The sequence below is a fragment of the Parus major genome, chromosome 1A (assembly GCF_001522545.3).
Source record: "Parus major isolate Abel chromosome 1A, Parus_major1.1, whole genome shotgun sequence".
Classification (NCBI taxonomy): domain Eukaryota; kingdom Metazoa; phylum Chordata; class Aves; order Passeriformes; family Paridae; genus Parus; species Parus major.
The window spans coordinates 62,215,229-62,242,638 of NC_031773.1; the positions used below are offsets into that span (position 1 = coordinate 62,215,229).

The 27,410-nt window shown below is 39.2% G+C and overlaps 1 protein-coding gene across 21 annotated transcripts in view; it reads right to left on the minus strand.

Moving 5' to 3' along the window:
- Positions 1-12,797, minus strand: part of C2CD5 (C2 calcium dependent domain containing 5) — a 57,189-nt gene extending 44,392 nt beyond the window's left edge. For 7 of the 21 annotated variants that reach the window (XM_015627915.3, XM_015627919.3, XM_015627920.3 and 4 more), the window contains exons 1-6: positions 12,628-12,797; positions 9,225-9,311; positions 7,716-7,887; positions 5,608-5,703; positions 4,947-5,102; positions 2,554-2,752 (exon numbers count right to left, since the gene is read on the minus strand). In XM_015627915.3, the coding sequence (XP_015483401.1) occupies positions 2,554-2,752; positions 4,947-5,102; positions 5,608-5,703; positions 7,716-7,887; positions 9,225-9,311; positions 12,628-12,717 (800 nt within the window). In that variant the 5' untranslated portion in view covers positions 12,718-12,797. Of the gene's footprint in view, positions 1-924; positions 1,050-2,553; positions 2,753-4,946; positions 5,103-5,607; positions 5,704-7,715; positions 7,888-9,224; positions 9,312-12,307; positions 12,494-12,627 lie in introns of those variants that run through there. The other 14 variants (XM_015627926.3, XM_015627921.3, XM_015627924.3 and 11 more) reach the window with 10 other exon arrangements.
- Between the last annotated feature and the right edge of the window lie 14,613 nt (positions 12,798-27,410).

Here is a 27,410-nt window from a genome sequence, read left to right on the forward strand (position 1 = left end):
AAGGACCTGGCTGACAGCAGCATGATCCAAACACCAGGATGGGACTGGGGCAGGGCCAGCAGCTATTCCTTAGGTGCGAGGCTGGGAATGAGGCCAGAGGCAAAGAAATGCTGTTTTACCCTCTCAGCATCCTACAGAGAGATGCTTGTCATCTACAATGAAACAATTAAGCCAAATGAAAGGCATGAGATGTCACAAAAAATTATATATATATAAATATATATATATGCAAAATAAAAAAAAAATTGAAAAGTTTATGGCTTAAAAATCTGGTCAAATACACAATGCTTTGAGTTAGTTTAATAAAGAAAAAATGATTTCAAATTATATTTGTGTTTATACATATTTATACACTTATGTATACACACATATGCATTTTGTGGTAAAAAAAATAGATATGTTTCCTTATCCCTATAGCATCAGCAGCATGCCACAGCTAAAAACAGAGCAAAGAGGAGAATCTTTATGGGAACAACTCTATTGACAAACAGTTTACTTATGCACAGCTTGACTTACCTGCTCTCTAAAACCATCTCTTCCACAAATGGCACAGACCCTTCCTAGAACCATTTTAAAACCTACTGTATCTGAATTACGTTTGAAAGCAATTACGAGCTCAAATCAATGTTTCCCAGTTACATCACCTTATTTTTTTTACTTAATTTCACAGGAAGCAAGAGTATGTTAAAGTGAAGAGCATGGCTTTGTGGAAGAGACTCCGCGGCATCTCCAAGGAACTATTCTGGTTTGTTTGAGCTGCTGCACCCTGGGTGCTTCTTCCCTGACAATAGAAGGTGTGTCCATGAGGAAATGAGGGAAGAAAGATGGGTGGCACCTGCCTACACTGCCTGCCTGCCTGCTATCTGGGACCACTGTGCCTGTGGGCTGCCTCTCCCCAACTTTGGAGTGTGAGCAGTCTCGTACCAGTGTAGATGAGAGTGGGAACAGACACAGAGAAGTTCTGAGTAAGTCGTGAGCCAGTAGCAGTGTGAATTGGGCTGTTGTGAGTCGAGCGGCATCCATGGCTTGGCGGATGAACCAGCGGAGACCTGAGAGAGTTTGCAGCCAAGGCGGAAGAAAAGAAAACAATATATACAAACAGGTTGCAAAGTTATGTTATCAATGATTTTAGGGAAGTTTAGCTAGAGGAGATCTCTTACTCTAAGCAGACTCTAAGAATTTCAATTCCTAGCATGCAAGAGTCCAGATGAAATAAAAAGAGGGAAAGGAACAGCTTAAGCACTTGCTTGTGACTGCATGATTGATTTTTGGCAAAAGGCCGTCAAGTTAGTAAAGTCAAGAATAAGAAGAATCAAATTAGTTGATTTTGTTGCCTTAGAGACACATCCCCATTTTTTTAACTGAGACAATATCCATCACCAAGTTGAACATGGATAATTTGGGAGGTGGAATTTCCACATTTTGCTTCAGAGTGAAAGCCACGGGTTTATTTAGGGGTGCTTTTTAAGTTGATATTTACCAGGTCTACCTTTTTTGTTTGCAAATACCATGCTGTTTTTCCTATGCTGTACTGTATCCAGAAATTCTTTTAAAGGCAATTTTTTAAAACCCAGACAAGTCAAACAAGCTATGCCATGAAATAGGCACAAGTAATTTTTAAAAGTCAGTTCATATTTTGCAAAATTCTGCAGAGCAATTGATGCCCACACAACAAAATTGCCTCATCTCTATTGCAGTGAGATAGAACAACAGTTCCAAGTTAATGAAAATGGCTACTTCAATTAATACATCTAGAAATACAGGATATGTAATACACTTCTTGGTGCAGTTTTTTCCTTCCTGGATTTCTCTACCAAACAACAAATAACTAATTTATCCACACAAAAGAGTAGCAAACAGTTGGAAGAAGACTAAAAGTATATTTCTATTAATTTGTATGCATATAAAAATATTGCATTAAAACTGTTTGGTGCTGCAGTACATATGACAAAAATCACAAAATTCTGCTTCTCAATGTAAAAAGATTTCTCTGCAAGTTCACTGTCTACCTGTTTTGCCATAGTCCTACTTGTTTTACCACAGTAAAAAGCAAAGCACACAATAAAAGATGAGACCTCTTTTGGGTCATTGTCTAAATCACTGACAGAACCATCATAATTCAAAATTAATCTTCTCTTATATGCTCATAAAAATTTAAATTTGAACCAAAGCTATCTGATCAAAGCACAAAAGGACTTCCTGCACAGGAGGTCCTCACAAAAATGTTCATTGCACAAACACAGCATCAAAGCAGAACTAATTATAGTTGAACTGGTGGGTCACAAACCAAGGGTATGTAGTACTATTGCTACATAAATACAAGGAAAGTTAGCTTAAGTAAGAATTATCACTCCAGCTTCTACTGAAATAACAAGTCATCCAACCTAAAACATTTCAGAATTGTGGAATATAAAACTGGGTTGCAGACAAAACTACAAAAGAAAAACAAATTCTGGGGAAAAAAAGAAATCACACCAGTTATGGAAAACTGAATGAGTATGAAAAGAATAGAGGTGAAACTTGTTTCCCTACAAGCTACTAATTCATACTTACTCCTTCATTTCTTTGGATGGGGAGTTACATGCAGGTAAAAATGCTGATGTGTTACTTAATTTATCCAACGTGCAGGCTGTTCCTATGGCTCTCACTACAAGTCCAGACTCTCCCTCCAAATCAAAACACTGCAAATAACCAACAACAGCATTTCCTCTCATTTCAAGCACCTTCAAGCCAATCTTCCTTTGCAATTCACCTACAAAACAAAAGGGAAAGAGCTCATAGTTGCTGTGAACTTCTATTCTCTTTTGTGGTCTTTGACCTCTGGTTTTGGAGCGCCAACTGAGCCAGAGGAAGAGGTAATAAATCCAATCCTACAAAGCTAGGCCAGGGAGCCAGTCACAACTTCTGTCTCCTATAACATTGTGTGATGTCGACCAATGACGTACACAGCTTTTTGCTTTTTTCTCCAAATCCATTCTGATTCTCAAAACAACATGTCATTTCAGAGGGTTTTTTTCCCCACTAGTCTTTATTTTCAGTAGGCTTTCTTTTTCCTTTTTTCTACTTATTCAGAGAGAAAGAGAAGTCAAGATGTGTTATGGAACTCACATAAGTTTCTAAATACTTCATATAGTTCAAAACAATGCAACATCTTTGAAATCTGTATGAACAGGCATCTATAATTTCTTCATTTACCAATTTCAACTTCATTCCTACTTTTTGTCCCTCTACTGCAAACCAAACACTACTATTCTATTAACTGCACACAAGGACTGAAAGACTGTGACTGTAAGAACTGGTCTGCCATTGATGCTTTTTTTAGGAGGGCATCATAAAAAAATTAATTGTTCTATGTAGCTGGATTGCTTTGGTAATAACTGAGGTGGAAAACACCATCTCTTTTCTTATGAAAATGAAAGATTTCCAAAATCCTCTGTTAACAAAGTGAAAAATCCTCACTGTCACAAGGATGGCCTAACAGTCCTAATGCTGCTGAGAAATCAAGAAGAACGAGACGGCCCCAGAATCACAAAGTTTCCTGAGCTGGAAGGGACCCACAAGGATCATCTAAGTCCAACTCCCAGCTCTCGTTTCTACTGCTTTCTTGAAGTTTGACTCTAAAATTACCAGCACAGGTTACTATTGCAAATTTCTTAATTGAAACCATGCCTGTACCAGTCTTGAAAAAACTCTAAGGTTGAAATAGGGTATGAAAATTCTTTTTAACTTAACACATAATGACAAGGATCTTTGAAACAGCCTGGCTCACTCTCAGAAGTTACAGATTTCTTCAAGATTCTTTATGTGTGACCACCTGTAACAGTATTGCAATATCACACATTTTATTACATGAGATGAAACCATATTGCTGTGAGTTCTTTTGGGTTTTTATCCTCCTATCATGCCATGAATAAAATCCAGCAGAATACTTCTTCTGTCTGCACTATTTATGCACAGCAAGAAATAAGCAAATGTGTATCCTGTAAACTAATATGAGGACTACATTAAAAAAATCTTCATGTTAGTTATGACAACAGTTTATTTCACTTTTTCCCTCACAGCATGCTGGCCTTCCCAATGAATGCACATCTCCATAGTCTTTTATGTTGCCTCACTTACTGAAGATCTCAAGGACCTTCCACTAGACCAGGTTGCTCAGAGCCCCATCCACCCTGGCCTTGAATTCCTCTACAGACAGGACAACCACAGCTTTTTCTGGTCAACTTATGCCAGGGCCTCACCACCCTCACAGGGAAGAATTTCTTCCCAATATTCAATCTAAATATACTCTCTGTCAGTTTTAAGCCATTCCCCTTGTCCTATCACTCCAGGCCCTTGCAAATAGTCCCTCTCCATCTTTCTTGTAGCTCCTTTCAGGCACTGCAGGCACTGGAAGGCCACCAAGGTCACTCCAAAGCCTTCTCTTCTCTAGGCTGAATAATCCCAATTCTCCAATTCCTTCCTCACAGGAGATGCTTGAGAAACAATGAACCAAGCCTGACTTCAAAGAAACAGGATGAGGAACATAATTATTTATGCACATTGTATCTGGAATTGTGTGTATTTGTTCACATACTTCAAAAAGTTCAAAGAGGGTGAAGCTTATTACTTTAATTATTTGAGTCAAAATTCTAGTGATACTCCTTAAATGGGTTAAGAACATCTTCAAAAAAGTTTCACAGGTTTCTTTGACCTTGCTTAAAAGCAACCAAAAAAATTACACAGCAGCATGGCCTCACCAAGAAGTGGGAAAAAAACATCAGTCACACTGTCCATCAGTTAATAATACATAATCCTCAGAAACAGAAGACACTGTGAACTGAAAAAAATCAACATAATTAACAACAAAACTCATATGCAATCTTAAGCAACTTATTAAAGAACTTACTTAAATCCTGAACATTTTCAGAAGTAGCAATAACCACTACAGCCCACATGTGTAATACCTGACATAAGTGAAATGAGTCTTTGTCGAGCCTCATTCGATGCCCTGGGAGTACGGATCCTGTCTATCCACTGGTACTCTGGGTCCTCATTAACTACAAGCTCCTCCACAAATCCATGAATAATTACTGCTCTGTAACACTTAGGAATAGATGTAGCTGTTAAAAAATATATACATAAAAGATGTAAGAGGTCTAGGATACAAGGATAGCAATAAAAACATAAAATTACATATAAAAATGATTTCAGAAAGTTTTCCAGACAATTTTCAGTGAAAATGTGGACATACCCAGGAAGTTTTGCCCGTGAGATCATGGAACTCTGATAACTGTCCAGCACACCGGTTACACCACGTACCACTATGAAACCTTTTCATTTTGTGCCTCTTTAAAAGGATATGGACCCAAAATAACACCACATGTGTATGCACAGGCACTTATGCACTATGCAGCTTATGGACATTATAAATCCCATCAGTTATTTACACTGTTCTGAAACATGAACAGTAAAAATGTATCAAAAATGAAAAGCAATTTGTGTCAATGTTATCTCCACTAGCTTTATGCAATGAGCTGGTAAGAGAACGGAGACCAACAGAAGAGGCAAAGAAAGGAAAGGAGGGAAAAAGTTTTTTGTTCAAGTCAACGTTTTTCCTCTACTTACTGCAAAAAAATTTGACTCCACAGGATGACTGCCTAAATCTGTTTAAATCATTGAAGAGATCTACTTTCACCACCACGTTGATCTCCCCACGTATACCTATCGATAAAAAAAACATGAAATACCAGAAGTTTTAACAACATAACTGTATCAATACAAAAGTAGATCTAGAAATTATTTCCTATTATCAGTTATTAATGCCAGAGGAGGAAGAAGCCATATCCTTGCCTCTCAGTTCTGCTGCAGAGACACTGACTCAGAGGAAGTTTCTAGTTCTGCCAAGCCTTTGAGGCTGAAGCAATGACTCCTCAAATGCCTATTTGCACTAAACAGAACTTTATAAGAAAGATGGGACTGAGGACAGAGAAGCCATCAGCCTCTTGATGCTGCAGTGGCCTCTGCTGCAGGGTGCTCTCTCTGCTGAATTTCCTCCCTGAAACGATTTCAAAATTGCAGTAAAGCTCCTCTCTGAAGTTCAATCCACGTAGAAAGATTTATGGTTCTTTCTAGAACCACAAAGTGGCACAGGAAGCGTTTGCAAAATACTTCAACTGTGACAAGAAATATATTAAAAAATAAGGTATTACAGACCTTTTAGACAAAGCTTAATTTTCAACTGTGATTAAACCTTACTAGAAATGGAATATTTTCTAACATATAACCATTCCTTTTTGATTTCTATTCTTTCCTATTCTGAGCTTTTTCTTCTTTTTCTCCACCCAGTAACAAAATCATTTCACATATTATAGTTTCTGACATATTGAGGACTAAGCTTCTTGGTGAGTCTGATCTCTAGCATCTTCAGAAGCCTTTATCACATCAGTACATGACAATGAAATGGCAGCATTGGATTTGTTGCTCAGTTTAGATATTACTGCAATAAAATCAACCACATCTCCCTTCCAATATGCCAACAGAATGAAGCCTTCAGTTATTATAACAGAAAATGCCTCAGGCATTTCAAATAACATATTTTCACAAAAAATCAGGTTGAGGTGAAAGAAAAAAAAATTAATACAAACTTCTGAACATTGTATTTATTATTTTTTAAGGAAGCATCAATTAATGTTTGCCAAGGGTCAAGACAATTGGAATCTAGTGCTATGAGCATGAAAATATAAGAAACTAAATTTTACTTAAATAGAAAAAAGCTGTGAAATACCAACATATCTGGAAAATATAGAGAAATCTAATGCTCTCTAATCTACCAGTTGTACACAACCTGAAACAAGCATTTGCATAATTTAGTTCCAGAAAAAAATGTGATAGGAGTATGTGCATAGGGATAAAAAGGCAATTAATAAAACATATGCAATATTTCTAAATATTTTCTGTTTGCTATAACTGGTTTAAATGCAAAAAATACTTGGCATCAGTTATGATGAGCATCAGGTGAACACTAGCAATTATTTTATAACACTGATTTATAATTAGCTTTTAACATTGTTAGGTCATTTAATTCACCCTGAATAATGAACAAGGGGGATGATGGCAGCCACAGAGATGGTCTGCTCTAAGGTATTCAAGCAGCAAGTCAGTTGCTCTAAGTTGATATTGGCTCTCTGAGACAAAAGCTGTTTCATTAAAATCAAAAGCAAAAATATCAACTTTATTTTCTCATATCTTCAAGACCTTCTTTTCTGATGAAATCCACCTAGCACTGAGAGCACTTACTGCACTGAAAAGGAATTTCATCCTGTTGGAAGATATCTCACATCCTGTCCCTTCATCCCAATCGAAGTTCATCCCAAATCCCAGGAAGGCACACTTCAACTAACTCCAGCAAAATTACATTTGTTTAACAAACACGTGGTAATTGGACAAATATGTCTGAGTCTTTTTTTTTTTTTTTTTTTTAATCTGAAATTTGCAGTAAGTAGTGAAGATTTTTTCCACTTGTCACAAGTCCTATGGAAGGCGTTCTGCCAAGCACTGGCCTTTACTCCTATGCCAGAAATTTTCTCATGTCAGAAAATAAGAGAAAAAAAAGCCAGGAATGTAGTTTTCCAACTCCAAAGCTAAAGTTATTACAAATTTCTGAAGACAGCTTACAAGATTCTAAGAAGCAGATTACATTTCAAACAAGACTGTTTTAAATTAGCAAATCTTACCATGAATGGTATCATAAATTGGAAACCATCCTGAAATAACTGTGGCTGCTTCACTATAGAGCAGAGGATCAATATCTATGTACACTTTGCCAATTGCATCATTGGCACTGTATGTATCATGATCAAGAACTGTGATCTGGAGAGGCTCATCTTGGAGCTCTTCATCATCTACCTGGAAAACAAATATTAACATGGAATCTGAATATTTGAATGTGCATAGAAACACTGCTGAAAAACGAATGCAGAAGAGAGTTAGTTATGAACAGTGACCTGACACAGATAAATCAGTTATTTCAGTTTCCTGAAGCTAAACAACACATTCACTCCATGTGATTTTATCCTTCAGAGACTGGTGAGATCCTGGAAACAGAGCTATCACTGGAAGAAGAACCAAAAAGCAAGATTACAGTGATTATTAATTTTAAAATTCCACAAAGCAGGAAGGAAGTTAGTTTAAGACAAAATACCTCAGAGGAGTATTACACTCTGATGTTAAGATTATGGTGTACTCATCTGGTCAGTGGCTTAAAAGAAGATATTTTACACAGCCTTCAGTAAAAAATCAATAGTTCTACATATCCAATTTCCTAAACAAATGCAATAATCCATCTACAAATAACAATTATTTTGTTTCAGGACTAAAACAGACATTTCACAACTTTTTGTGTTCAATATCACAAACCAAGAATTAAGTTTGCTAACTGCAATGGGATGACTCAAGAGTTTGCAGAATTGTGATATTGCCTTAGAGCATGGTAAATGAATCAGAATTACACATTCAAGTGTTTCAATAATTAATTTAATCTAAACATAATCCTCATTTTTTAAGTAGTAAAGAAATGTTGTAAGAGAAAAGAAGCACATAAACACTTGTTCAGGACATAATATCAGACATCAACAAATTAGATCCTGGAAAGCAACAAGCAATTACAGGAAAATGCTGAGTGCCCTCATTATTACATAAGGAAAAGGGAAGACAAAGTGTCCAATAATTGTTGTCCAAGCTCTCCATTTTGTAATCTTCACATAGGAATTTTCCATTTTCTCCTTTGACAAGTGCATTATCTTTGCAACCAAATGTAGGACTTCAAACATCAATTAACTTCCCTTGCTCAAAATTTAAAAAAACCCCACAAGAATACCTGTACTTTCATATACATGTATTTATTGATACACATTTTTATGGATAAATGTACTGAAAAAGCCTAACCCCTGCTACATTTCCCCTACCTTCACTACAGTATTCTCTTTTCTAACAGAACAACATTTAAGTTGGACTCAACCTGGCAAGCTTTTATCTTCACAAACACTCCTAAAAAGCCAATGAGACGCCCTTAGCAAACAAGGTCTGACTGAAGGTGGGTTTGCTGAAAAGGCTTTGTGCGTTTAACCACAAATACACTTCAGTGCTCAAAATTAATTTTCTGCTTGAAATGCAATTATTTAATTAAGGGCAGCTAAACCAAAGTGTCTATATAGTTACAGGCAAACTCTTAAAAAAATACTTACTTCAAATTTGAACCACTCAGAATTCCACTGAGGATTAAGTGATTTGGGATACACGTCTGTCTTAAATGTTGTATTTCCAAATTTCACCTAAAAATACAAACATTCAATTATCAATTACATATATTAATAAAAAATTTTTGAAACTCATTTAATTGACATATGCAAATAATTTTAAATACCTATTTCAACAAGTAATTTTCTTTTCATTGAGTGGTTTTTAAAATCAATTTCCATATATCAGTATCCATGTATCGATGACATTTCCAATCAATTTCTCTCTCATCCTATCACACTGCTAAAATTGTTTAATTTTCCTTCTCAATTATTTGAGAGGCAAAAAAATCACTTATACTGGCTATTCAAAGTCACTTTGCACACTCTCTTTGCCTTCTATAAGGAAAGATATTCTAAATGTTGGTAGCTTATGTTCTGTACGGAATTTCTCAGTCAGCTTCACAGACAATTGATGAAATAAATATGAAAACAAACTGGACTTGAGATAGAGAGATGACTACTAAAAATTAAATATTTTCCATACTTTCATTGCTTACTGCACCTTCAACCACAAAATAACCCAGTTCAGCAGTACCCATATGGTCTCCACAGGCATCTATTTGAGGTTAAGCCCATTTGGGTTTTGTGGGGGTTTTTTGTTTGCTTTTTTAAAGTGCAACTGAAATTCTGTGATGCTCCATACATCAGGAAGCCACACAGCACCATGTAAGAGCCTTTATTTCATTGCAGCTTTCATTCCAAACCATTTGCAAACACTTGCAGTCCTCTGAATGCTCTCTCAAAAAAATGAGCACTCGACCTCATACCAAGTACTCATAAATACTCAAAGCTACGTTTTTAAATTTATTCAAAATTCTTAAGGAAAATAATAAGTAGGCTGACAGAAAAGAAATGCTGGAGATAGACGTGTGCAGATTTTGATAGCTTTTATCTTTTAAAAGTCTAAACGCATTTTAGAAACTAAATTTAGGCCTGGAAAACTGTGTAGTAATTATTTCAACACTTTTGCTCAAGACAGTATTAAGTGTGACCACTTTGTACATTTCGATAATATAGTTTCAATAATTATTTTGCACAGGTGCATATCCCAACTCTGAAGAGATTTTGCACCTGCTTAAGTACAATAGAATGATGTTAGCATTGGCTGTAAGGGAGCTACCAATTAAATACCAGTTCTGACTCCAGAAGTTGCCAGCATGCAACAGCTCTGAGCTCCTCCCAACTTATTCTAACGCGTTATCTTGGGAGTAAATCAGCTCCCTTAGAGCCCCAGGCAGTTGTAACTGAATTTCCCCAGTACTCCAGCTAGTTCATGGAAGCTTGTAGAGATAATAAAACACCACACTGTTGTCCACTGTGCAAAGTTAAAAGCACATTTATGGAATAAATTGTAACAAAATATTCTGAACTGGGACAAGGATCATTGTGCTCATGCTAGTGAAGCCCAAGTTTTGCATAACCTGAGCCAAGTAAGAGCTCTTAAGTCTCTTCTCATTTTCTTTCCTAGTTCTAAGTTTATATTGCAATATTTAACAAGGAAATTTAAGGTTAGTAAACAAGTAGAACCTCAACATCTGCTTTTCATTTTTAAGAAAAAACATATTGTAAAACTTTTCAGCCATCTCACAGAGAAAAATAAAACATTAGTTTCAAGCTTGATTTATTTTGAAATAAATCTCACCTGCTGTACTGCCTACTATGCACATGGAAAGGGAAGTTACTTCATACTGATCCTAAGCAACAATCCTAAAAGCAAAATCCCCATCTGTGTATTTTTATACCCTTATTTGCGCCAAGACACTCATGGAACTGCATGTTAACCCAGCTAAGAAAACTGATCTTGATGAAAATTCTTATTTTCCTTTTTTGCTATGCTAGTATTTTACTATATGAATTTCAAAAATCTATTTTGCTACACTGACAGTAAGGTTGGGAACAAGTAACCCACAGAAGAGGAGAGCTGTTTCTCCTAACACAGCAAAAACAGGCCAAATGAAACCCAGTGGACTGTATTTCCTAGTCCTGTTTTCCCTGTCTCCTAGTAGCAAGCATCAGAGTTGTTGTAGTCTTAAACTGGATTAACAGGCAGCCTACAAGAGAAGCTTTTGAAAATTAAAACCTGACCAGTGAAACAGCTGACAAAACAGTGAAATGCTAAGTTTCAGGTAATAAAATAGAATGATGCACTATTTCAGCTCCACTGAAAAGCATCTTGACTTTACTACCAGCTTCTCTCCCATTAAGCACTGCCCTTGGAGTTTAACGTCCACCAAATTTTTAAGCACCAAATGAAATCAGGACTTACACACCCCAAATTTATTTTTATATTAATATTATCATATTTTTCAGTGTGCACAGGTCTGGAAAGGCATTTTGTCTTCTTACCTTAATTCCAGTATTGTGCCAGCCTTAACCACTCACTTGTGATACACCTCAATCACTATCTGTGATACAAGACAGGTATTTTCATAGCACATTATTTTTTAATAGCTCTGATTTTTCTAAGAGTATGATTCCTAAATCTATGGAGTGTTTCTGAAATGTTCTAAATCATCCATACTGGAAAAAACGAATCAAAAAAACATAAGGAACGTGTAACAGAAATGATAAAAAGGCTTGGATTGGATGGGCCCTTAAAGTCCATCTCATTCAAACCCCTCTGCCATGGGCAGGGATGTCACCCATTGGATTACTTTACTCAAAGCCCCAACCAACCTTAAATAATTCCACTGATTTTGCACTGCAATTTATTTTACAATCACTTCTTGAGAAAGAACATATTGCCTGTTAACTACATGACTACAAAGAAGGTTGAAGTTGGATAGTCGGGGTACAATGAAGTGATTTAAACACGCAAATAATATTTACTATTTGTTGACTAAAAGCCCCCCTTGAAAATACTTTAGTACTTCAAATGTTTTGAAAGGAAAGATGAACATTAGCCTTAAAAGTAAAGCCTGTACAACCACTCATATATTCAGCAATATAACTGATTTAAAGATGATTTTATTACTTCACCATTCTCTTTACGTCTGTCTAATTACAGAATCAATTAGTTTAAAAATTACCTCTGAGATCACTGAGTCCAAGCTACGACCGACCACCACCATAACAACCACATCATGGTTGTTATGGTTGAGAGACACGTCCAGTCTTAAACACCTCCAGGGACGGCGACTTCACCGCCTCCCTGGCGTTCCAGTGTCTGATCCCCCTTTCTGTGAAACAGTTTCTGCTGATGTCCCACCTAATCCTGCCCGGTGCAGCTCAGGGCGCTATCCCCTCGCCCTGCCGCCGGTTCCCGGGAGCAGCGAGACGCCGGACGGGCCCGGCAGGTGACTCCGCCGCGCGGGCCCGGCGCGCCCATCCCGCTCCCTCCGCCACCAACCTCCACGAAGGCGTCGGTTAGGTCGCTGGCGCGGTCCATCACCGGCAAATGGCGCCCCGCCACGATCTTGACCTTCAGCTTGCCCGGCATCTTCTTCCTCCCCTCCCCTCCTCCTCCTCTCGCGGGCTGCAGGGACAGCGCAACCGCGCCTGTGCCATGGAGCGGCGGGCGCGGCGGCTGCGCATGCGCGGGGCTGTGGCGGCCGCCCCGCCCTCGGCCCGCGGGGAGCGGGAACGGAGTTGCAGGAGGAGGGAATTGTTTGGGCTGGAAACGATTTCTGGAGATCACCCAGTCCAATTATCCTGCCAAGACAGGGTCATCCAGAGCAGGTGACATAGGAATGTGTTCAGGGGGGTTTGGACCTTCTCCAGAGAAGGAGACTCCATGCCCTCCCTGGACAGCTGTTCCAGGGCTCTGCCACCTTCAGTGTAAAGAAGTGCTTCCTCGTGTTGACGTTAAACTCTTTGTGTTTTACTTCATGGCCATTGCTCCTTGTCCTGAAACTGGGCACCACTGAAAAGTCTGGCACCATCCTCTTGGCACCGATTTGATATATCTATTAATGAGATTCCCTCTCAGTCTTCTCCAGAATAAACAGGCCCAGCTCTCACAGTCCTTTCTCATCAGCGATGCTCCAGACCTATCATCATCTTTATTCCCCTCTGCAAGACTCTCTCCAGTATCTCCTTGTTTTTACTGCCCTGAGGAGCTCAGAACTAGACACAGCACTCCAGATTTGGCCTCACTGGGGCTGAGTAGAGGGGCAGGATCATTTCCCTTGACCTGCTGGCCACACTTCCTGAAGTGCCCCAGGATACCGCTGCTCCTCCTGGCTGCCAGGACACATTGCCGTCTCATGATCAGCTCGTCATCCACCAGGACTCCCAGGTCCTTCCCCGCAGAACTGCTCTCCAGCAGATCACCCCCAACCTGTGCTGGTATTTGGGGCTGTCCGTCCTCAGGTCCGGACCCCAAACCTGACCTTACTAAAGCTCCCCGGTAGCGCCCCTGCCAGGCTGCAAGATGGCGCCCATGGCCTCGGAACGCTGCTGGTACAAGTCGAGCTCCTATTCCTCGATGGGTTCCTCGATGGGGCGCTGCCAGCGCAGCCTGAGCGCCGAGTCATCGATGTCCGGGAGTTGCGGCCCTGGCTGGGTGGGATGGGCCGGGATCGTATCCTGCATCCCGGCTTGTGTCCGCTGGAGTAGCCTCCGGGTTCTCTGACTTCCCGGGGAAAGAGCTGGTGCACCCTCAGGATGCTCTGCCTCCCCAAGGAGGGAGTTGCTCCGATGAATACCAGGGAGCCTGGAGCACGCGTGCATCCCCAGACACTCGAGGGGAGTGTCCTGTAAAGGGTTTAAATCCAACACCCCCTCCCCGTGGGTTTGGCTTTGTTTTCTTAGTCGAAAGACAAATATTTACAGTATTTGAAGGATTATGGATAGATTAAATGGAATTTAGTTATCAGAAATAGGATTTGATATGGTTCTTGCAGCCAGGTTGTAACTTTCTGATGCCTGAAAAAGGTCTTTGTTTAGGCAATAGCACTGTGGGAGCTTGGCAAAAAGCAAAGGAGCAGGGCCAGGAGTTGGATCAGGTGTGGTCCTACATGTGGGGTTATGGAAACAGATTGTATGAGATCCTGTGGGATGTGGGCTGTGCTGCTGGTGTGGTCAGGAGCAGGAAAATAAAAGAACCCTTGTGTTTTGGTTAAGTACTTGCCAGGTGTTGAGCCAAATAGTAGATCTGCTGGGATTATTTTCCCTTCTTTCTAATCTTACAAAAAGACTAAATAATATTATGGGCTGGAATGTGATACTCCAAACAAACCATATGACTGAAATGCAGCAGTGTGTGGTGTAGGGAATTAAGGTATAGAGGATCTTTGGCTGGCTGTCCTAACCTGCAGTTAGTCCCATCAACACAGCACTTTGTCTCTTGGGCTTGCTTGGAAGTTACCCTTGGAAGAATCCATACTTTTGGTAATATTAATCATATCCAAGTAAATTATAAACAGGCTGAATGCTTGTTTTTAACTCATGCATGCATGTTTAAATGGAATTCTCTAATGAGACAACAGGAAGGAACATGGAGGTGCTTGTTGACAACAGCTGAACATGAGCCAGCTGTTCCCATGTGGGCAAAAGGCCAATGGCATACTGATCTGGATCAGGAATAGTGTGGCCAGCTGGGCCAGAGCAGTGATTGTCCCCCTGTGCCTGGCAATGGTGAGGCCTCACCATAAACCTGGCATTCAGTTTGGGGCCCCTCAGAACAAGATATTGAGGGGCTGGAGTGTTTCCAGAGAAGGAAACAGGTTGGGAAGGGTCTGGAGCACAAGTCCAATGAGGAGCAGCTGAGGTAGCTGGGGGGTGTTTAACCTGGAGAAAAGGAGGCTCAGAGGGTACCTTGTCACTCTCCACAATTCCCTGGCAGGAGGATGCAGCCAGGTGGGGGTCAGGCTCTGCTCCCAGGGAGCCAGGGAGAGGACAAGAGGAAATGGCCTCAAACTGTGCCCAGGAAGGTTCAGGTTGGGCATCAAGAATTTCTTCATGGAAAGTGTTGCCAAGCACTGGAATGGGCTGTCCGGAGTGACGGAGTCCTCATCCCTGGAGGTGTTCAAGGAATGACTGAATGTGGTGTCACACTATTGCGAACGGCAAGAAGCACGACACAGACTCTCTTGTGAGTTGAACATGAGAGCAAGGTTTATTACCTTAGGTCTTCTTTTATAGACCGATACACGAAAGTACAGAAAGGTAAAACTCTTATTGGTTAGTAAACTAACACATCACCATCATTGGTCAGTGGGGTACACCACCCCTCGACCTTCTCTTGCAAGAAAACGAGAAACTGACAGACAGCACTTGCAAGGCTGTTTTCTATCTCTGAGGATTGTTTTAATTCCTCTTTATGATTTCCCAGGCCACTTTCTCAGGCGAGACTGAGAAAGTCATGTGGCCTGCTTTTCCACAGGCACTGTGCTCTCTGCTTTTGCTCATATTTAGCATTCATAATGTGGCACTCGGTACTCTAGTTAACAAGGAGGTGATGGGTCAAAGGTTTGACTCAGTCTTGGGGGTCTTTTTCAGCCTAAATTATTCTGTGATTCTGAGATTACTCCTAACATAATTATCTTGGTTTGAAAGACAGGTGTCTGCCAAGAAAAACGGGAACCTCCCTTGGAATGGAAAATATGACCCTCTTCCCCCTGAATTATTATAACTTTAAAATTAAGGGGCTTTCAATAAAAGATATGAGAAAAGGATTTACAGTTTTTTCCTAGTGTGCTCATGTGTAAGGAGGCAAAGAAACAACATGAATCGAGAAGAGAAAGCCCCATGAGCAGGCTCTTTGCCCCTTGGCGCAGTTCCGGCCGCAGCCGGCAGGGGCGCTGGCGGGCCCAGGTGCTGTGCTCCCCTGGCGGCTCCAGGGGGCGCTGTGCACCACCCGCCTGTGGCAATGGCGGAACGGCTGAGCAGCGGGAAAGGGCTGCGGCACCAACCTGGCAGCGGCTCACCCCAGGCAGCAAGAGGTGACAGAATCTCGGCAGCTGCGGCAGGAGCCGCGGGGTGTCCCGGCAGGCTGGGGGTGCGTGGTTACAGTGTAGCAAAAAACCGGATACGTGGCAAAGGAACGGCTGGGGTCTGGGCAGTGGCGGCCCAGTTCCCCAACACAGCCGGGGAGGTTTCCCTGGAAGGGGAAGGGGTCCCGGGGTTTTCCCTGAGGTACCCGAGCAGAAGGTGAAAAGGTCCTTTTTTAGTTAGGCAGGGTGTTAATAAGGTTCCAGTGCACCGGCCGCTCCCGCAAGAAAAGCTTCACTCACGGTAGAAGAAGGCAGCAGGACACGGAACCCAGCAGTGGTGGCGAAGTCTCCCCACAGAGACCTCAGCCTGTTTCCCCCAGGAATGGCGAGGGAGGAAGAGAGCTGGGACCTGCACCCAGCCTCTTCCCCAGCCCAAATCTAGCGGCATCCCTGCTCCTCCAAGAGAAAACCCCAGCTCAGTTAGCAGCCAGCCGCACCCTTCCCGTGGCAACTGCTTTTGTCTCTCTTAAATATCGATCCTTACGGTTTCTTAGCGTAGCGACAGGTTGGACAAAATTCCATGAGAAAAGGAAACAAAAGGAAAAATCCTAAACCTCGACAGCAGGACACTGTGAAGAGCAAAGACCCAGGAAGGAAATCAGAAGCAGAAAACCTGCTATTAATGTTAAGGGTTTAGTTTTGACGAGAAATGAACTTTCTGAGTAGAATCTCCTGATCTCACCTGCTTAAATGTTATTTTAGTTCACATAATCAGGCGGCTATACAGCATATGAACTGAAAAGTGTAAGGTAGCAGTACAACAAATACACTGTGTTTTAGGAGGTGTTTTAGGGCATTTGGGCCGTGGCAGCAAATTAAGCTGGGATTAAATAACCCACTAGAACTGTGTGTGGGGTGGATGGTGGTAATGAGCACTACTTCACCCTAAAAATGGGGCCATTGATCCATTACACTACTTGTGAACACGAGCATTCTTAAGTTCCCTGTTACAATAAAAAACGACCAGCAGATGGGACTACAAAAACCCCCAAACATTCCCGGTTGTCCATGTTAGATACAATATTGTTTGGCATGTTTTCATTTCTGGTGCACGGTTTTAGAGGCCAGGATTGGGGGAATGTAAAATAAATTTTGGACTTCAAACAAGTAAAAACAACATAAAGTGAACTTTTTCATGTATTCTTTATTTCTGACAAATCTGTTTATTTGCTGCTTTTGCCAACTAGCTTCACAAATGTTGCCTAGTGAACATCTCCCATTCTCTGGGATTATGAAATACAGGGATGAATGCAATGCATATTTCTTTCTCGAAAGATTTCTGAGGATCCAGCTTTTGAATAGAAGATTCTAATAGTCAAAGGACTACAAATCAGAAATCAGAAAACACCTATTTTAGAGAGCCAGTTCCAATCTGCTTTTTAGGTTCTTGGAAAAATGAATTAGATATGTTTTAATGCATTAAGAAACCTGCTTGGTGTATTAGACCTACCTTGGGGCTGAGGATTTTCTATACTGGCAGAATGAGACCCGTCTTTCCATAAATTAGCCTGTTACTTCCCACATTTCCTGCCAATAGCATTCCTGTTTTCTAGGGCCAGAAAGGACTTGTGAAAAGTATCAGGGACTCAGCTGAAAGTATACTCAGACCCCTAGAATCTATAAACTACTTGAGGCTTACAAAATAGCATTGAATTTCCATTGGTTTTAGGCAAATATAATGGATATACTGGAAACTAAAACTTTTGTATGTACATGCTCAGTAATAGGCATGCCAGAACTCCACAGAAAATACTACAAGGTGTGTTTTCATAATAAGGAAAAAAAGAGGTGATATCTGCCTTTGCATTTCAGTATCTAGATTGTTCCTTGCTGAGCTTTTTCCCTTCTGCTTTGAAGTGATGTTTTAGTAAGTCATGACAATAGAAGTCCTGTTTCCACTACTGTATGCTTAAAGAACAGCATTATCTTACTTGAGCAGGTATTGTTATGTATTAAATGGCACTGTAACTCAACTAAACAGCAAAGAATATTGCTAATTATAACGGCATCTTGTGTGGAACAGTGAGTGTCAGAAAAATAGGAGAGTTTTTCTGGGTGATTTTGCCACTTAAATGTAATGATCCATGTGTCCCTTGTTTTTCAGTTTTAAGTAAGATAGAGATGCATGTTGAACACTTAGTTTGGAAATTGATACTTCAGAGATAAGGTTTTCCTTGTAACTTCAGTCTTCTGACCTATCACATCAGGGTAGGTTTCAATTGTATTGGTTTACCACCCTTCAAGATACAAATTAGAAGGTGGTGGTCTAGGTTTTGCTCAGGTTACAGCAGGACCTGGGATGTAGTGGGCTGTCTCTTATCCACAGGGAAAAGTGCTTTTGGATTATATTTCCCTGAGTTAATTTAAACAGATGTGAATGAAAAATTTTTTTGAAGGGTTTTAGTTTGTAAAAACAAAGAAAAAAATGCTTTTTATCTTTGGTCCGCAGAAGATACTGTCTCTGTTTCTACTGCAGTTACTGTCATAAGCAGTCTTTGAAACAGGAATCTTTCAGCTATCATCAACACAGGAAATTGCAGTGTCAGATTTTGGTTTCTGGAAAAATCCCTGTATTTCTCTGTAAAACTAACCACGTGTTTCAAATCAATCCAGCTTAAATTTGATGGACTCCAATCCAAAAATGTTTTTAATAATGCTCATAGGAGTTCTGTATCCAGAGTCATGGATCCTTAGAAAGGAACCTCTGTACCCCAGAAAAAAAAACAACCTTCTTTCTGCTCTATATGTGCTGTGCTGTGTGTCCACTACAAGGATTTGGGTGGGCAAATCCTGGGATAAGGGCAAAATCCCAGTCACTTTTGTTTATAACTACCTGTAAGTATCTGATTGACACTGCAACCTTAATTCCTTTCATTAGATTAAAAGATGGAGTGAAATCCTTTCTCAGTAAAATCAGGAAGGTGAAAATGTCTCCCTGAAATGAAGAGATGAGGTTTATTATGAACACGGCTTCATTAATGTGGCTTCTGATTTACACTGGAGGAGCTCACTGTAGTTACACTGTTTAAACACAAGATTAGAGCAATATTACTATCTGTTACTATCTACTGGAACAAAATCCTGCTACCATTAGAATCTCTAATATAACAGTGTGGTAAGGGAAGGATGGAAGCCTGAGCAGGACCAATTCAAACTTGAAATATGTACTTCATTTTAACTCTCAGTTACCATTACCCTAACACTGCCAATTCTACCACTAAATTACCTAATTCCACATCTATGTGTCTTTTAATTATCCCATAATATTTATGAAAAAAACTTATCCAGTGAACACTAATTCAAATAATATTCAAAGTAACATTCCCATGAAGATCTAGTGAATCGAATAAAACCTGGTTGTCCTTTAAGGAAAAGAGAAGCCAAGAATTTCTCAAGGCTTACATTAAAGAGGGTAAAAATAAAACATAGTTTTATAGTCCTAAAATTGTATTTCTGGGGTTTTTTTGATTTTTTTATGTACACTTGTTTTCTGTATATCAAATTAAATTATTTCCTTTGGAAATGAAATCTCAACACTTTGTATTCTTCTGAATGGGAGTGTCCTGGGGTGACTTCATGATGCTGGCATCCTCAATCACCTTGTTTATGTTACATATTAATTTCTGCACCTTTCAGACTGGCTCTGAGAGCAAAGAGGAGGAAGAAGAAGCAGTGCACAGTTTGTGTTCAGCAAGAGCCCTCACTGTCCCCCATCCTGCTCCTGGACTGTGCTGTCTGCAGCATGGACAGACAGAGGGACAGAGCTCTCCTTTGCTTTCAGTTAGTTTTTAGCTCGCTGAGGCAGAGAAGTTCCCAGAGAAGTCTGGTTTTTTTTCTGGATCTGTTCAAACCTGCTCTGGGACGAACAAACCCCGGGAGCTCACGCCTGTGGCCCACCGGGGCCTGGGCCTCGGCACTTTCCAGCACCAGAGGGACTGATAAGAGACTGAGCGAGCTGAGCTACACCCATGGAAAGGACTTTTCTGGATTTGCCATCTTTCTGAACAGCAAGAGATTTTATTGTTTAATATTATTAAATTTTTATGCTTGCAGATACTTTTCTTGTTAAATAAACAGTTTTTTCCACTTTTCTCCAAGGAAATCTTTTCCCAAACCAGTTAGAAAAACAACCGCTTGAATTTGCTTTCTAGAAAAGCCCCATTCTGAGGTTTTCTCCCAAATTTACCCTAAATCAGGACAGTGACACCTTTCCAACAGTCTACTCATGTCAATCTTTTGTGAACTTCATCAGTTTGGGGTTTGGTCCATATCACAACTGTTTGTAAAAATAGAGAGCAATTGAAATAATAATAATAATTATAATTTTGTTTCATTATACTATTGCTGTCTGATGGTCTTGATTTCCATCTTGACTTGAAAGAAGTTGGATAAAATAAATATTCACTAACACAGGAATGAATGCAACCCCCTACAGGGGGAATCAAACAACTGGATCTGGTGCGACATTCTCAGCCAGTAATTTGATATCTTTTATCTTTCTCACAGTTCTGTGAGGGAAATAAGATTGCATGACTTGATGCTTTTTATGAGTGGCAATGGCATAATTGGGATATCAGCTCACAGAGTCTGAACCAGAATCCATGTGCACATGCTCTAGCAAAGATATTGAATTACAAGCAGTAGAATAATAATAGTAGCCTCTCAGAGTCCTTCCCATGTACAATATCCAAGTTAATTAGTCAATATCTAGTAAATAATTCAATTAAACATAGTTGTCAGCTGCAGTACTTATAGCATTAAAAAAATACTTCAATGACACTTTCAGAATTTCTGCCTTTTTTTCTTTTGAGTTTAGACAAATGAGATATTTTGTCAGTAAATGTATTACACTTCCACAATTATTGAAACAGTTGTATTTGCTTATAAATTGTATATAATTTGCTCATAATTTGTTATATTATGTTACCTTGCGTTATGTTATGTTGGTATTTTCCTTTTTCCTGCCTAAATGTAATAAATAGATCATTTATTCAGGTCCCACACCAAACCACACCAAACATATTAAAGAATGTATATATTTATATATTGAAATTGCTGTCACAATCAAAGGTGATGATCCTGCAATTCTGAAGTATTTAATGCTTGTTCCTGTCTCATCAACAACTATGGCACGAATAGGGAGCAAGAATACATAAGTGCTGCTCCACAGGTCAGACTGTGCTGCCAAGGAGATTATTTTAACTGTAGAAACTACATAAACTATCTTTAGAATAGTGTTCAAGATACTTCACAAGATATGCAAGTTATTTTCTGGTGCATGAAAGACATTAAATTGGATTATAATCAAAACAATAAATCTTTTTACTTTAAAAGATGGAGTGAGTGCAGTTCTTAATAACCATATGATGTTTTTGCTTAGTGTGTTCCATTTGAAATGGACATGGTGTTGTGAGTTATTAAATGTTAAAGTATTAAATATATAAAAAAATGAAACTCATTAACAAAGCAAACTGCTGAATTTTGGTCTTAGAAGCATGTAATGCCTCACATCCAGCTTCTTACAAAAGTGGAATTCAAGCTTGTGTCTGCACAGAGATACCTATTTGTTTTTAAAACGTAATACAGAGGGGTTTGTGTTGTGCCAAGCCAAAGGAGACTGAAGAGGCTCAGGGTCTGAATTCTGAGCCTTCTTATCCATGGCTGATGGGTTAATGGAACAAGATGAATAATTCCAACAAAGCAAATAATTATTTTAGACCTATCTTTAATCCTGAATGCATTCCCACCTGAGATCAGAAGGAAATAGCCATTCACAGACAAAGCAGAAAAGTTCAAGGACTGTAGGATAACCCCACAAACCTTTTAAAAACCCTTAATTTAAATATCGCTGTGGATTCATTTAACTGAATTATGTACAGAGGAAAGAAGATAAATGGTCTTGGTACTGATCATTCTTTATTATGCAGTGGGAATTAATCCAGTTCACTTTCTTGATTATTAGCCATTTGAATAAACTCACACTACTTACCATTTTAATTCTCAATTAAAAACTCCTGTCCAGTAAAAGCTGGTTAAACCTATCATCAGTGCTTGTTCTTTGAGTACTGTCTTAATTTGTTCCAGGCAGAGCTGTCTTCAATGCTGCATTTGACCCTGTTAAGAGAAATTTATGGGGCTTTTGAAATGCAAGGGCAGTGTCTTCAGACTGCCTTCAAAGCACAAAAATTCTCATTCATCAGGCCTGTGCTGCCTTTCTCTGCTTTTATGTATGGAAGAATTATGATCATCACCTTGGAATTATTTCTTGATAGCAGCTGAGGGAGATGCTGCTTTGATTTTCTTAGCCAAGATTATTATGAACAGCCTGACTTGAGAAATACTTGCTAAATAAATTGCTTAATTAGACAGAATTCTGCAAAATGACTGTGCATCTTCCTAGCACCAAAGCACCTAGCAGCTGGGAAAATTCTACCAAAATTAAAGATAAACTTATATTAAACCAAAATAAGGAGACCCACTGCTGTATTTTAAGAAGTAACAAAAAAATCCCTCTCTACAGTAGCTGAGAGTTTTCATGTAAACAAGTATATGACTGCTGTACAATTTAGGCCATTGGAGTAAGAAAGATCTCCACTATCTTGTTGTTATTAATATAAGGACTAAGAATAGACCATCCTTTGCTAATTTTAGCAGTCTGAAAAAGGCAAGGAGAAATAAAAATATTCCAGTACATCCATCCTCATTTTTGAACATGTTCAATATATTTGTGTCATAATTTTATGCACTAGTCTTTGAGGTATTTCACAGATGGCTTTTCAGTAGGATGGAAACCTACTGGGCTTCATGATCTTATTGCTGTGAGTGCTGAACCCTCCAGTGAAAAAAAATACATGTAATCAGTTTGCAAAGGACATCCATTCCAAGAATTTGTTACAAAGCATAGCTGTGATCTGTGTGAAGGTTAATTCTAAATCCTAATAAGAAGAATTAACTGCTATTACATGGAATTTCCTATTTTATCTATGGCTTTCCTTTCCAGAGGTTTTCCATTTATGCCAGAGATTATCTCAGAGCACTATGTTAAGTTTCAGTGCTTCAAATCAATAGATTAATCACTTCATCAGCCTATACTTAATTTTGGAGGATTGTTTTGAAATTAAAAGAGACCTAATATTATTTTAACCTCATTTTTGTTTGCAGGTGTGGGGAAAGAGCTTGATATCACTGATCTTCAAGTTTAAAAAAGCACAAACTGTCTCAGATAACACTTGAAATATTTTTCTTGAATATCTGCCATGTACAATCTTGCTTAATAAGCACACGCATGTAGGACTTGGTTTTGGTTTTTAGATGTCTCTGAGATAACATGTGAATTATCCAAATAGATGAGTTGTACCACAGATAGATTTGAATTTGTGTGTAGCCACTGTCGTGGGGTTGGTAGTTGGTGTGGTCAGACTACTCATAGTCCAGGAGCTGAGTGAAGGCCTAGGGGAAACTCTGCTAGAAGTGTCTTGCTTATTATTTGTAAGTAGGAATTCCCATGGACACATTATGAAGTGTTTGACATGCAGACACACAATCTGTTTAACAGTCATGGGCTCTGATATTCCTCTGAGCCAGGAATCCTTAGCGTGGTGCCTTAGACAGAGGAGAGCATGGGAGAGAACTAAGAGGTATAATACCTTTGGCATTGATGCTACCAAGGTAAGGAACCAGTAGAAAAATGTGGAAAGGATGATGACTCTTCCTGCCATTTTAGATATTTGCCTGTCTTTTGTAATTCACATCTTCCAAGGCTTTTTTGCTCAGAGATTGTTAGATAAGCATAAAAATGGTTTCCATGGACGCTTTTTGTCATCTGCTTGCAGCAGAGAAGTAACAGCTCAGTGTTTCAGATGCAGGTTTTGCAGCTCTGAGTTTTCACAGCTCTAACTGAGGCTGTGTTATCAGAGCAGGCTGTTAGAGAAGTTGTATTTCAAATCTCTCTGTGATACTGAATGGCTCCCAGAGGAAGGGGAACCTTCCCTCATAAACCAGATATGTGTCGGTTTCATTTTCTATTCATGGTGGTAGACTTTTTTTTCACACATCCACTGAAAATGACTTTGTTATGTAGTAAAATGCAGTCCTCACTCACAGCTTTGTTAACTGGCAGTATCTAAATTGTGATTAACAAAGTCAGGTAGTTGAAACTGGTGCAGCTAAAAAGTAATCTGGAAAAAGAGTAGTATTATAACCATATGGTCAGATGCACAGAAGTATCAAAACTCGTAAGTGGGGATGGGCTGGCTGTGCACTGGGTTATGCTTCTCTGCATAACCCTCCTCATTCCAAATTGTAGCTGAAAATATTGGAATGCTGAATTTAAAGTACAGCTCTAGCATTCCTGGGAATGTCTGGTATTCCTTACAGATGTTACACTACCCAGCATTAAGAAGCCTGCTATTTTTGATTCAGTCTTGAAGAGGACAGAATGCTTAGGATTCTTGCAATTTAATTATGCTTGATGTTTGGTTGGGGTTTTGTTTATTGGTTTAGTTTTGAGTTTTTGTGTGTGTGTTTTTGTGGTGGTTTTGTTGTAGTTGCTTTTTAATTGATACATTTCTTGTCCCCATTGCTCATATTTGAAGTCTGTTTTAGGATCTCCATGCACAATTAGAAATTTCCAGCTAGAACTCCAGTATCAGTTTACTCCTGATTTATTTTTTGTACACGGTTTTATAGCCTAAATATATGCCTTCAGGATACATCTGTGCAGAAACTTGTGGTGAAGGGCTCTGTCCACACACAGCTCTCCTGGTACTAGGTAAAACTAGCAAGCTAAGGGCTTCTCTTACAAGAGGAGGAGAGTCTTCATTTTCTTTATTATGCTATTATCCTTTATCCATACTTCTTTTGTTTTTCTGGTTTGTTTTTTGATTCATGAAACCTGGTAAATTGGACATGATGTTTCAGATGAGGTCTCAAATGTGTTTGTACTGCAGTCCCCCTTACCTCTTTATCCCATGTACCTCTGGATTTGCAGGTAGTCCCTGCTGTGACTACCTTTTCTAATATGTCCAGAGATTCTGCCCTTTTGCCTTTTGACAAGTGTATCCTTCTGCCTTTTTGACAAGTGTATCATATTAGCGAAACAGACAAGTTTATAAAAACAGAGCAATGCCCATTCACAGTGCAATTATAAAAACAAAGGTACAGAAACTAAAACCTAATCTGTGTATGTTCTACACATGCAGTACCAGTGGATGCACAGCTGGGCTTGTGCATGAAAAAAACACTAAGAATTATCCCTCTGGGAACCTGGATTTCCTCAGCAGCCCCTGAAGGGCTGGGGAGCTCATTAAAGCAGTAGAAAGGCTTGGTGACAGGTTTCCCTCAGATCTCAACCCCAATGTGCAGCAGCACTTGTTCTGAATACTCAATGTAGGAAAAGGTTCTAATTCTTACAGAACACCAAACTGAGAAATTTAAAACACATTAAAGATGGCTAAATGAATATTTTAGCATCCTTTTGAATATATACACAGTGCAATATATGGTTCTCACTGCAAATTTCTGCAGAGGTGTGTTTGCAGACCTGGTGGCTTTCCACCATAGATACCAAAAACAGTCTAATGCTGGATATCAGTGATCCACTCTTCTATTACCATCCGTATGCAAGAAGCAGAGGATTCCAAAACCAGGTGAACATATTTTAATATTCCCTAAAAGTACAGTGTGCAATTAAAAAGTTTGGAAGAAATATTCTATCCTGATTTTTGACAATTTATATTATATAAGAATGAGATTTAATCACCTTATCTGAATTATCCTTAACTTGGGATGTGCAATAACTGCATGTATTACTATCAGCTCTAAAATTATTCTGACACAAAGATTACCTAAACTGCCCAAAGCACTATTTTCTATATGCCTATCTCAGCTAAAAATGCCTTTCTTTAATTTATTCTAAATTCATTGGACATAAATTTCATTGCATGAATTCTCTGTTTTGCTGATAAGGGTCATAGAAGTAATGATTAATTTTTGGAAAAGGTTTCCATAGACTATACCTATGGAAACAGCTTACCTTAATTTTTAAGCACCTGCACTGCTTTCACTCACCTTGTGTTCACATGGAACACGTTTTCCTCATGTAAAACTGGAATTACCCTTGGGGTTTTGTAAAAGAGGGTCACAGACATGAGAAGAGCTTCTCCATGGCTGCTTCTGTGCCTGTCTCAGCTGCTTCCTGAACTTCAAGCCTAAGGTTCTCTATCATGCAGTTTTTCTATCATCCCCTCCCCACCCAATTAAGGCTGTGTTTCCCAATACAGTTCCAAACCCCCAAACTCATGTATGAGTTTGGGGGTTTGTACTAATTACATTTCATTTTCTAAACTTTTTATGATCTTGATTATGGTTTCAGCAACTGCATTAAAAAACTGCTTTGTTCTTGTATTTATGCTCTACTCTGTGATCCTTCCCATACAAAATTCAGATTTTACAAGGCCCTTTTGATGAAGTAAAACCTCTTATTTGTGAACTTTTCCATCCAAAAGAATCCTCACTTTTTTTTTTTTTCTCTATGAAAACATCCAGTGAATTATGAGGATCAAATTTGAACAGCTCACTGAGGAAAGAATGCTGAAAAACACCACAAAGATAAAAAGGGCAAATTAAAATACACCAGAGAGGAGCAGAAGTCCAGTTTTTTTTTCTGGAAGCAATTAAGGAGTTTGCTTTATGAAACAGTAAGCAAGGGAAATGTTATTATAGTGAAAATAGTTTTCACCGGAGCTTTAGGTTTTGGCATCAACTTTTGTGGTAGAAAAGTTTTTCCTTCTTGGTGGAGAAAATGTAAATCCCTGACTGGAAGAAAGTGAACTACCAATAAGCTGTGACCTTAAATTCATCAAGGGAATTTTAAAGGTTACTTTTTTTTTTTTTAAAGTAGATTCTGAAAGTTCAGATACCTGGGTTTATTCTATTTCCTTCATCACACTGTGGTGATGCCTTGTAAGAAAGGATCTGATTAAGGCTATGTCAGATTTGGTTTGGGGACACTTTAAGAACCACACAGAAATTGACCTTGAGCCAATGACTTTATGTAACATAGCAAAGCAAAGGAAGACAATGATTTATTGAACTAGAAGTGTTTGTCTCAGAGCTGCTGTTTCACAAATTCCACATGTTCACCACTGAGGGTCTACGAACAGAATTGCAGGTTTTTATATAAATGCATAAATCTGGG